This window comes from Sphaeroforma arctica (genome assembly GCF_001186125.1).
Source record: "Sphaeroforma arctica JP610 unplaced genomic scaffold supercont1.1017, whole genome shotgun sequence".
Taxonomy (NCBI): domain Eukaryota; class Ichthyosporea; order Ichthyophonida; genus Sphaeroforma; species Sphaeroforma arctica.
The window spans coordinates 12,680-24,381 of record NW_014039541.1 but is presented as its reverse complement, the minus strand read 5'-3'; the positions used below and the strand labels follow the sequence as shown (position 1 = coordinate 24,381).

Genomic DNA, 11,702 nt, shown 5'->3' with positions numbered 1-11,702 from the left:
TATATGATACTTGCGTCTCTGTGATGGTCCGCTTCCATCTGTGCAGGATGTGCTTCATTCGAATCAGCTGAGCACTTACGCTAGCATGCTGGGCGTGTTCACGTGTATCTGTATAGGTTGTGGATGGTCCCGTGCGCTTGGCATCAGTTTAAACATCACCACATACCTAGCACATCTATAGGGGCAACAGCTGTGGCGGCAGGCCTAACTTTCTATCACACTCCCAAGCAATTACAAAGAAAATATTTACTAATGGTTGTATCAGATCCATTACCATCGACTAAATTACACGATGAAGCAGCGGGATTGATATTGCCGGTATTTTCTAACTTTCCCATCTCTATTTCACAGCGGGGCTGGACGTCCATGCATTTCGTAACTCAAACGGGGAAATTAGGGTGCGTAAGGCTCTTGTTGGATCATGGCGCCGATATGTTCGCAAAGACGAACGTATGATATTCTAGTCGTTGTGCTCGAGAATGTCTGCTGTCATTTCACGTTCGGAGTTTGAATTTCCATACTAACGTGTTCTTTTATATCTGGTATGTATGTTGTATCTGGTATTGTATACTGTGAAGACGGCTTTCTTCGTTGACTTACTACGGGTTCGTAATTTTGTGCAACATTTCTAGCTTGCTCAATAATATTCGTCTTGGGTTTCGTATACTAGTTTGTGTCTCGATCAATTAGAAATCAATCCCCGGCCTCACCAATGTCATTGCGTTGATAGATTGACTCTTATGACTTGTCAGTGTTTGTTAAACAGAGTATCCGCTGTGTGTCGCTGTTACTGGGTCAAGTGAGATTCACGGATCGCCGTATACTGTCTTGTGATCATATATCCAATCCACAATTGTGTCTGCGGGTGTCATGGGCTTCATGAATAAGTTTCAGGGAATGTCAAATCGATGCACATGAAGAATCGGTAAATTCATACTGACTCATCACTTGCACTCCTGGAACCACACAGAATGGCGACACACCCCTAGGACAAGCTAGGAAAAACCACCACGAAGAATTAGTGGCGCTACTGGAGAAAGAAGCGGCCGACATCGAGTTGAGGGGAATTCGGGAGACAGGTCTCCTCCAAACCATCACCGAGCTGAAGGTGGAGAACGAGAAACTGACCGATGTCATCAAAAACCAGCGCGACGCACGGGAGGCGCGCACGAAGGCTATAGTGGCCTCGAAGAGGGAGCATCTGCGGGAAATAGACCGCTTGAAGTTCATCATCAACAACTACGGGCGGATGCTGGCGGAACACGGATGCAACGCGAGTGTGCGCGTGACTGCATTGGAAGGTCCAGTGAGTTGTGCGCACACGTCGGATGTATCGGATACGGAGCTGGCGGAGTTCAAGAATCTACCGCTGGAGCGGAGGCTCTCGAGGCGTTCGACCCGATCGTCAGTGTCGAGCAAGACGGATCTCTCGGTAGACAGGGCGATGGCCGTGAACCAGGACTCGGCGCCGTCATCGCAAGCGGACTTGGGGCTGACGTGGTAGGCTGTGTAGTGGTGTGTTATGTTGAGACACACGATATATGACTATGTGAGAGCTTGGAGGCGCATGGGAGTGCCAAAGCAGAACATTCCATAGACACAGCCGATGCTGTGTACCAGAAGGGTGTGGTGTTTTAAGCACGCTCTGGCTGAATTAATGGGGTCGTCATGAGTATTGAGATTGCGCTAGGTCTATCATCTGACCGATTGGCTGGGTGAAGGCGTCGGGGCTCTGCGTACGCGCCAATAGACCCAACATTTTACCAGCAACAACCGGGCCACCCTCACGTGCCGCCTTTGTATGCGATGATACCATTTTGAAAAGTACCTGTGGATGAGTGGAGTGAACTGTAGGGGTCAGCACTCCCACCAGTTTCGGATATGGCAGCTTCGTTATGCTGCTCACAACACGCCGAGTGCAGCCACGCAGGTCGTGTACTATACTATTCCATGCGGTGCCGGACTCCACATAACGAAATCACTCATGCGGGCAGGGAGCCTTCCGCGACTTCGACCACGGAATGATCTAAAGGCGAATATGTCTGTTCTACTCTCTAACGCTCTGCGTTGAGTGTCTGGTTGCCCTTTAGTCCAGGGCGTTAGATATATGTAGCTGGTACATAGACGGTGAGCAGAACTGCAGTGTATGGAACACATCAAACGTACCATACCATCGGGAGGGCCATCTTCCGTTTCAGCTGGTTTTAAAGGTTGATTTACGTCCAAGTGTATGCACATGCGCATGTGTTCACGCGCACAAAAACTGTGTATACACACACAAACACACAGGCACGTACTGTTGCTTGTAAACTCATCCTCTGCACGCTCTAACGGAAGATGTTTTGGGAAACACCTCTGGACTTGTCCCATTTCCAACCCCAGTTTGCACAACTGTGGAAACTGCACATGTACTGATCAATGGGGTTGATCAAAGGAAATATCCTAATTTGCAGCCAAACTTACAGTGGTTACAGTGAATTCAAAACGTATCGAGACAAGCGCACACCGTTGATTAGCAGAATGCCACCCTAAATCACATCATTTCGTCACGGTCTAAATACAGGCATCCGAGACGAAAACACAAAATCAGTATGCTACGAAAAACATATACAACATACGAACACCTCTGCCGTACCTCTTGTTCGTGCATTCCGCCGAGTTGAGATGGACTCGTTGATGCAAAGCAGCAAGGCTCTCGGACGAAGCATTGTGGGCGAGGCCTGCTTGCAAAGGTTAGGGACATTTCCACATACATGGCTACCTTTAAAGTGATATACAGTCAATCGTCAAGTACGCGAACGAGCATTGCATTGGGCTACTCATCGTATTGTCTAGTTCCATAGAATGTACCGCGTACAGACTGTAGACCATATGTACGTCTGTGCCGTACGGAACCCCAATAGCCATTGTCTTTCCGTTTATCCGAGTTCCCCGAGGGCTACCACAGGCGGTACAGGAGGAGATCCGCGACTTAGATAATAGAAATATATTTATGGAAAACATGACCGAATGGACTAGCATTCGAAGGACCCATGAGAGTGTCTCTCTCTATCGAAGTCGGCCTCAGACCAGCAGGCGCGGGAATGAAGGAAAGCACGGTGGTGAAAAGACGCGTCGGGACAGTTTCTGCCGTATTATTTCGTAGGTGGTTCCGACTGAGCTGCACTTGAAAGACACAGCCGTGCACGTCGCTTGTCAGTGACATGATATGAGTGCGAAATGGTGCGTTGCCGCCGAGTCTACATCACCACATATCAGTAGAGCTCGCGGGCGGGCGAGCGCTGTTTGATGATTGGTACAAGGATACCACACAATGGGTATTCATAGAGACCAAACTAAAGCGATACATGATCTACTTCAGATCGACTTAATGATATGTTTGCCTTTGATATATGCATTGATTGCGACGATTGACAGACCGTGCATGATACGATTGGACATTCAGGAAACCCAAACGCAATTACGGGGTTGGCGATTGCTGTCCATGCAAATTGCGAGTTAATTGTGACTATTGAGGGCTCCCAGCCTCTGTATTGGGGCGATATATCCGTACTGTGTATATAGAACAGTTGCTGTACATTATCTCATATTGCTTATGCTGAAAGTTATACTAGCGGTATTTGGGATGGGGTTGAGAAAAGGCACGGCACACGTCTACAGATTGCGACACACATATATGTTGTACGCGTCCAGATGTGTCAACACCAAACAACTGTGCATTACTTGTTTTTCAGGCATAAATATAAATAGATGGGGTATCTTGTCGGAATCAGAGGCTCGCTGCTCCTTTGTATCAATCAAATTAAGCATCGTAATTGATCCGTCTTATTATTTGTACGAGTAGGAGACTTGAGTGCCTCATCCTCAGCGCGGCATAATCTTTCCTCACAGTCCGCACACCGCAACCGTCCGTAAGAGTTGGTATAAGACAAATTAGAATCGGCAAATATATATCGTCAGACCTCAGGTTGAAATTATTCTGGCGAGGGTTATATGAGCAGCCCCTCAAAGATTTGCTGCGCAACGGCCTAGCAATGACTATAGGCCTCACACGAACACTCAGCGTTACATTGGAATTCTTCCAACGGTTCTGACTGCTCTTCGATCGCATTCACACTATTCTCTATCTACTAGTTGGCTTCGGATGTAGAGCTAATTCTAACTGATATTGTCCAACAGCCAGCAAGCGCTGTAGTAATTGTTCGTTTTGAATAGGGGTGGCGCGAGGAATCGGATACTTTTCTAGTTTAAAGAGGTGATCGATTTCAGTACTATATCTATATATTTCAATTTAATGCACCCTTGCAGATCGTGCCCAAATGACAGCCCATAAAACGATCTTTGCCACATTATAGTTCAAGTAGCACAGCTCAGACCGTAGGTCCGGTACAAGAGTAAAATAAAGGTAGTCCTTCCATGTTTTCTCTTTATTCGTATCAAATTCTATACTCCATCTACTATTCGTTTGAGTGCAGGAGCGTCCTTGCTGATCGGTTACTGGTCGTGCCCAGTAACAGCCCAGCTCACACCGTTGTCGATTATGCGCTTCACATGGGGACTACGGGTGACCCATTTGCCACCAAGTTGGTTCAGCATAGCAACGCCGTGTTTTCGGATTAGCTTGTACACGGCCTGGTGCACGGATACCGGAATCTACAATACCATTCGAAGTAATTATAGAACAAAAATATGAATTCAAATGTCACAGTTTTGATGCATATGTTATATTACACACACTGACAACTCTTTCCTCATCGATAAGTTTAGTTCGCTGGTAATCGAGGTGGACACAGACGACCTATCGACATTATCGTATTATGTTTTGTCCTATACGGATTAACAAATGCCCTTCGAGTAAACTTTTCTTTAAATGAGCAGTTCGCACCGTACTGAGGACAGTCTCTACAGTGATCCGGCTTCTTGAGCGCGCTATTGACCATTTCATACGAAGATTAATAATGCAAGGTTTGCAGAAACAAATAGAATGCAGCCTCCACGATTGTAGTCGAGGAAAACGAAGTCATAGACTAATTAAATTATATTAGACATCTCGGACACAACAACCCAGTAGACTTCAGCGCGTTCATATGGTAAATGGATCGTGGAGATAGGTATATGACCAATCTCAGCTGTGAATAGAAACTATCTTTGTGCGAGGGATGCATTGTCTCTCGACCCCTGCATACATACACAGAGCACGTGATAAGTTTACCACACCGTGCCAGAACTGCCTCTAACCCTTGAAAAGTCTCAAAAAATTTATACACACACCTCATAGTCGGTATTTAGTTCGTAGAACTGGCAGATAGCATCGACTGTAGCGAGAGTTTCTTCGACAAATCCATCGTCGGCGTACATATCAACTATAGCTAGCAGCCCTCTTAGACAGAAACCTGAGGCAAAGTGGTGATTGGTTAGCTCCGCTACACTATTGAAGTGAATTTTCAGCACCAACGTAGTACAAAGGTGGTCAACAAGCGACACCATAGTGTAACTGCGAATAGCATTACTATAGTATTGTGGCGAAGCAGAAGCAATACTGCAGTGAAGTAGTCGAGCAATAGCATCACCAAAATCGCAACCAGTGGCTGCGAGTGCACGTTCATCGGATGAGGATAAAAATTGTAGACTGTTATTTGACGATGAAATAAACTTTCCGACATTTGTGGGTACGCAAACACCGGAACGACAAATTTGAAATTTGGCTTATCATGGATTTAGAAACGACAAGACTAGGTAAAGATCACTCGTGCAGGAACGAATATAATCATACACACAAATACACCACTATATATAGAAATATAATCACACAAAGAAACCATTCTGTATAGCACACAGTCACCACAGATTGCAATTGATGCCGCCAAACTTAAAAAAAAAGTATTATAGTGAGCAAGATACTTGCCGCATGGGCATCGGTGCAGAAGTGGCCTGGTACTGTCATTGTCATTACAGCCTGGCAAATAATCGCTAACCACAAGGCTGTACACAGGCAGAAGTCCACGTAGCAATACGAACATCCGTGGCCAATATCAATGACTCACAACACTGCAACAGGTACTCATAGCACAGACAAGTGGTACCAACCTTGCGAAGTGCACTGCTGGAATGCTTTGATGGCGTCCTCCTTCTTGCCCAATCGATTGGCCAGGTATCCGTATCTCAGTAGGTCACCGATTGTGTGCTCCACTCGCGAGCCAGTCTTGATGGCGTGTTGCTCCTAGTTAGTAAAGTATCGTGACTTGTTGAGTAAATAGACAACAAAACTTTAAAAACCATATAAGACTAGCAGTACACCAGTCTCCACGATCAACCATGCGACGCTACATATAGGTTGGCAGTCCATTTAACACCCATGGAGCTTATAGCAAGCACTGTAGTTGTATTTTAGTAAGTGTACAGACGCAACATAGACACAGGTAAAACCACGCATACACATACACTACAGTATCAATACTTCGAGACACAGGTAAAAGCCGTGCACACACATACGCTATAGCTTCATTACTTGGAGAAACAGATAAAGCCATGTACACACATACACGACAATATCATTTCTTGGTGAATTCGCGATTAAACACACACCTGAGCGTTCCAAATGACACTGCACATCAGGTCCTGGTAGAGTGCAGTGAAGAGCTGATCCAGCCACCGCTCAAGCAGGCGCTTTGTGCCAGTGTAGTTTGCCTCCGGTGGAGTAGGTGACGCGGCAGTGGGCTGCGAAACCTCATCGTCGGCCATATCAGCTGCTTCGCTCACTCCGTCCTTGCCCTTGGGCTCGTCTGTATTGAGAGATAGATAAATATGGGGATTGAGCGGGACGAAGAAAAGTTTGATCTGCACAGCAGAAATACATCGGACACAGAATAAGTCAGGGTTGTTTTACAGATTCAATGGTAGAGTCAAGCTTACAAGAAAATAATAGGACCCAGACCTGGGTCGATAAACCTCGCCAACGTACCGTGCGATTCAAATGACACTGAATAAATAAAGGTGATACTCTTTCACACACTTTGATGTATATTCGCAATGTTTCTCACAACGCTAACTGCAATATACGTCAGTCAAGAAAGGTTTACCGACCGTTGCGTGCGATAGTGTGCTAGCAGTAGCAACTTAACTTAATGTCGGGTTGCAATGACACTACCCGTGCCATTGTGCACAAGGTTGTGGTACCCAGTCCCATGAGAAACCGGACCAGTACAGCCGGGGGAGGGCCACGTACCACAAAATCCGAGTGCTATGCGATGTGCTAGTCACTAATATCTCAGTACACACTCCGATGTCGTGCACACAAACAGTATCGGATATGCTCTGCATCACACACAGCCTTTGCGGCCGAATTCACAACAAAGACGAGGAATCAGTTCAGGCCAATTTTGAGCTATATGATGGGTCACCGAAAATGCACTGCATCGTAACCCACCATTGCACTCGCACTCTTCAACATTCTATACAAAGGCTGTGTAGATGATGCACCGACTCACGACCATCATCCCCACAACTGTATACAATCACTATACAGCTTATGCGCTGCATATATACCCACCTGCGCTGTCCTTCTCGGTGTCAGACGTGGGCGTGGGCGTTGCATCGTCTTCGTCTGTTTTGCCGTCGGTGTCATTCGCAGTCGTATCGTTAGCGGTGGCAGGCACTTCCGACTGCTTATCCGTGTCTTTGCCTTCGTTTTCTTCAGCCTTATGTGAGGTACGGGGATGCGAAATGCTTGAGAACCAGACCATAAAAACAAAGAAACCAAATAAAAGCAGTCGCATCTGCGGGCGATTGATACAATGCAATCCAGATAACTTCAGTCTTTCCACTTGGTAAGCGTCTTTCCTAGAATATACACACTTATCGCTGAATCATCATATCCAGTAAAATCGTTCCAACATCGCGTAAGCTTATATAGTAGAGGAAAAATATATTGCTAATTAATTGCCAATCAATATGAATGGGATACCTTGACATCGGACTCAGATTTGCTGCTACTTTGGACCTCCTCTTTATTTCGTGCGTACTCATCCTCCATCAGGAACACTTGTGTTCGGTGAGCGAGTAGCTCGTCCCACGAAATAATACTGCAATGGGATTGGGCGAGAAATAGAATAAATTGAAAAAAATAATATGCCACTGAATCTTCATGAAGGACAACTGAGATCCCACTAAGTAATACTGCGGTGTTATTGGGCGAGGAAAAGTGCTAGGTCTGCCACAAATACACTGTACATTAGAAACAGTTATCTACGGCTAGCTGCTAGCGCTAGCGCATCCCACTTTAATACTATAATACATCAGGGCAAAAAGAACAGCCGGTGGGCTATATACAATTAATATATTGTAGTTGAATGTTGGTTCGGGCAAACATATGCGATGGTCGTGCAAGAGTTTAGACACTCGACAACTGGACCTTTCGTTTGAGAAACGAATCAGACACACACATATGCTTAGTGCAATTCTCTCCTCCGGTACACCGATGAGTACAGTACACGCCACCACAAAAGAACTCTAGGACTCATATGTGGAGATTTCGGGACCTTCACACAGTCAAATACATTGATAATATGTAGCTAGCACACGAATCCACGGATGAGTGCTTCAACCTATCTTACAATATGTAGTAGTAAGCACGCGGGGGTATGGGCCAGCATATCACTTACTTGAGTACACTGGTCAGTACAGCATACGCCTCCACAAACGTGCCCCGTAAGTTGCTGGCAGGCAGAGACGCCAGGGTCTGGTCCCCCTCGGATTCCTCATCAACCATATCTCTCAGAACCTCATTCACATTGGCAGACGGGATGAAGTCGGGTATGTCAGGCACACACACGTCCAGGCCGTGCGACATGGGAGCTACGTTTAAGGCGACCAGGGCGAGGTCGAACTGTCTGTCTGCTACGTATGTCTTAGCGAGGTGAATCCAAACCTAAAAGAGTGTGCAGAACATTCACCGTGATATTAGGCAGGTCAAATTTTGAGGGTAGACGGTGCCACAAGCTACGTAGTGGATACCTGCACATTATAAAATGGTGTGCATTGTATGTATAACAATTTTATAGGCACATGGGACCCGAGTCATAAAATTGAGAGATTGTGCACATATCTCATCTTACCTTAGAACCATCCTTCCTGAAGGCGGGTTCCCGTATAATATATAAACCCTTATGTATTAAACCTCATGCACACCTTTCCCAATCGGGTGCTCCAGGAGACACAATCCATACCGTGGATTATATTGGGTCCTTGACGATTATATTAATACTAGAAATACAATAATCGAACGCACACGTGCATGGGCGGTGAGATACAACATAACATCTAACGTATACAAAAACAATAAGCCAAATATAGGAGCAAGAGTGTTGTGTAATCTATACCTGAGCCTGGGCTGGAGCCATATCCACAGCGCGTTTCGCGAGTGTGAGCGAATCAGCCACGTTTCCACGGTCCAACAGCAACTGCGACTGCTTGAGCACACAAGCACTTGACGTATTATTCGTCAGTAGATGGTCCGAAACCAGCACTAACGCAGATGCAGTTTGTTGGAAGAAGTGCTGAATTTCGGTCAGCACACAGACCAGCTCCGTGTCCTGTCGCGCGAGCAGCAGGAAGAATGACATGCACTGATGGTATCTGCAGGGGATGAGGGGATGGATGGGCAGAGAAACCCAACCAGGGGAGTTTACATTTCATACTCAGCTATCGATGGAGAGAAAAATGGGAGAGGCGAAGGCTGTGGGCCTGATTATGGGTGTATTCCTATTATGTGTTTCACGCGCTGGCGCTAAGAAGAATGAGAAGAATGGTAGCGAGCGCTTTAAAAAAATAATTAACGACACAGTTTGAAGCGGTCGCCTGCTGGAATAGCGCTAGCCCACACACCTGAGCGAATTAAGAAAGTACTTCTTCACGCCTTGCGTTAGTTTGTTGTTGACATTCGTCACATTGGCTGTCAATTCGTCTGTGCCCAGTGCATGTGCGTCCCAGAAGAGTTCCGTTGCCGTCTGCAGATGCGGGGAGCAAATAGGACAGACAGAAACATAATCAGAAACATTCCATAGTCTTCTAAAATACACATGCATTTAAGCAAGGCGGTGCATTATAAAGAGGGGGGGGGGGGCGGGCGGGCGGGCGGGCGAGATGAATGTACGATGTATACACACTAGCATACGACCATATTCGCTGTCAGCGTTATTCCCATGGAAGTTATGCACCATAGATAACACTCCCGACACTTGCTATAGATCACACACCTTCAGGAAAGCTCTCTCGTCTCCGGGTCGTTTGAAAGGATGAAATGTGCGGAGACCGAATATCGGCACATCAAATGGTGACGGCTTTTCTACATACCGCAGAACAGAGCATAGCTGCACCTCCTGCCACATGCGCTCATCACATCCATATCTACGTCCCTGTTTGCAATCCGGGTAGAGAGTAAATCAGATTACGTTTATGTGTGCAGATGTACGGTGAATGATCATTTGTCTGCTACACTCGTCAAGAGGCTAACGTTCATGTTTATATTCGAATGCACATGTTTGCACCTATTTGATCAGAGTTGAAGTAAGCCTTGCTTTCTCAGAATTATTCAAATGCCTGGTTGGTTCTAGGTCTAGCAGGCGTACATGGATGAGGTCTTTCAACAATGAAGCAATGGATAAGATCGAACAAAACTACCAGCGCAGCATAATAATTCGACTACTGATATGATCGCAATGGTATCGACTACTAAATCCAACACATCGATTGTGCACAACTGGCTCAAAAGTGAGATATTATACTAGTCAAAGACTCGCTACAGGATTAACATCCTCCCCCCCCCCATCCAAAAAAGTTGACAATCCATAAAGCAATTGACATAGTCCGCACAATTTTGTAATTCAAGACACCAACGCATGTGTTGAACAGGCGCAACAGGCCAGCAGCCCGTGAGTGTCTGTCCAATTCAGCACGAAGTTTATGGGTAGACTGAAGATACACAATTTAAACGCTCTTGCATGGTTTAATCCCTGGGAAAAACACATCTATCTGTACGTATGTACATAGACAAAAGCCAACGATCGTACCTGATTGTCCAGCACGTACGCATTGACCGTGCCCGGCATAGTCACCTCCACGCGTACATCCACACCGGCAAACGCGTTATAGCAACAGTACGTACCGCTCTGGATGCGCCAAGACGCTTTAGTATTGACAGCGGCCTTGCGCAGGTCATTGACGAGTGTGTTGAAGTACGCAGCCACGGCCGCAGGAGAACTGCAGTCAACGCCGTATACAAAGTGGAAGCATCCTAGCACAGAAGGCCCGACGGGATTGGAGCGCAGTAGCGATTGTGTTTTCTCTTGGACCTGTTGTTAGGCGAAGAAGACAATAATTTGAGTGTGGTCGTCTTTAAACCATTCTTGTCAGCAGATACTGTGTTGTCTTCTTAATCTGTTCCGATACATACAAGGCCGAAAGTTATGCGAGTAGATGGCTGGGGCGTAGTAGAACTCGTTACTTCACCATTCCTGAACTCATGCAAAGAATACAACAGATTGTTTGTATTGGCTATGCCTGGGTTGAAATTAACTTTCTGCGACAGGCGAGGTACAAAAGTAGCGATTTGCCTTATAAGTATATATAAACGTAAGTACAAAAATCAATATATATATATATATATATATATATATATATATATGTTATGTATTATATATGTGTGT

At 45.9% G+C, this 11,702-nt stretch overlaps 3 protein-coding genes across 3 annotated transcripts in view; 1 reads left to right on the top strand and 2 right to left on the bottom strand.

The window, feature by feature from the left end:
- Nucleotides 1–351: 351 nt before the first annotated feature.
- SARC_09688 (hypothetical protein) lies at nt 352–1,504 on the top strand (the record flags this gene model as incomplete). The annotated part of the gene is made up of 2 exons (XM_014296294.1): nt 352–450; nt 971–1,504. Coding segments are annotated over 2 exons (633 nt in total), but the record flags the coding sequence as incomplete, so codon positions are not given.
- Nucleotides 1,505–1,666: 162 nt separating this feature from the next.
- Nucleotides 1,667–2,244, bottom strand: SARC_09687 (hypothetical protein; the record flags this gene model as incomplete). Its single annotated transcript, XM_014296293.1, has 2 exons — nt 1,667–1,828; nt 2,167–2,244. The coding sequence occupies 2 exons, from the start codon at nt 2,242–2,244 to the stop codon at nt 1,667–1,669; spliced, it is 240 nt and encodes a 79-aa protein (XP_014151768.1).
- A 2,161-nt stretch (nt 2,245–4,405) lies between these two features.
- Nucleotides 4,406–11,702, bottom strand: part of SARC_09686 (hypothetical protein) — a 9,079-nt gene continuing 1,782 nt past the window's right edge. The window contains exons 2-12 of the mRNA XM_014296292.1: nt 11,067–11,348; nt 10,254–10,412; nt 9,883–10,004; nt 9,378–9,633; nt 8,661–8,926; nt 7,964–8,081; nt 7,550–7,697; nt 6,586–6,782; nt 6,088–6,220; nt 5,272–5,393; nt 4,406–4,653 (exon numbers count right to left, since the gene is read on the bottom strand). Coding sequence (XP_014151767.1) covers nt 4,495–4,653; nt 5,272–5,393; nt 6,088–6,220; nt 6,586–6,782; nt 7,550–7,697; nt 7,964–8,081; nt 8,661–8,926; nt 9,378–9,633; nt 9,883–10,004; nt 10,254–10,412; nt 11,067–11,348 — 1,962 coding nt within the window. The 3' untranslated portion in view covers nt 4,406–4,494. The remainder of the gene's footprint in view (nt 4,654–5,271; nt 5,394–6,087; nt 6,221–6,585; nt 6,783–7,549; nt 7,698–7,963; nt 8,082–8,660; nt 8,927–9,377; nt 9,634–9,882; nt 10,005–10,253; nt 10,413–11,066; nt 11,349–11,702) is intronic.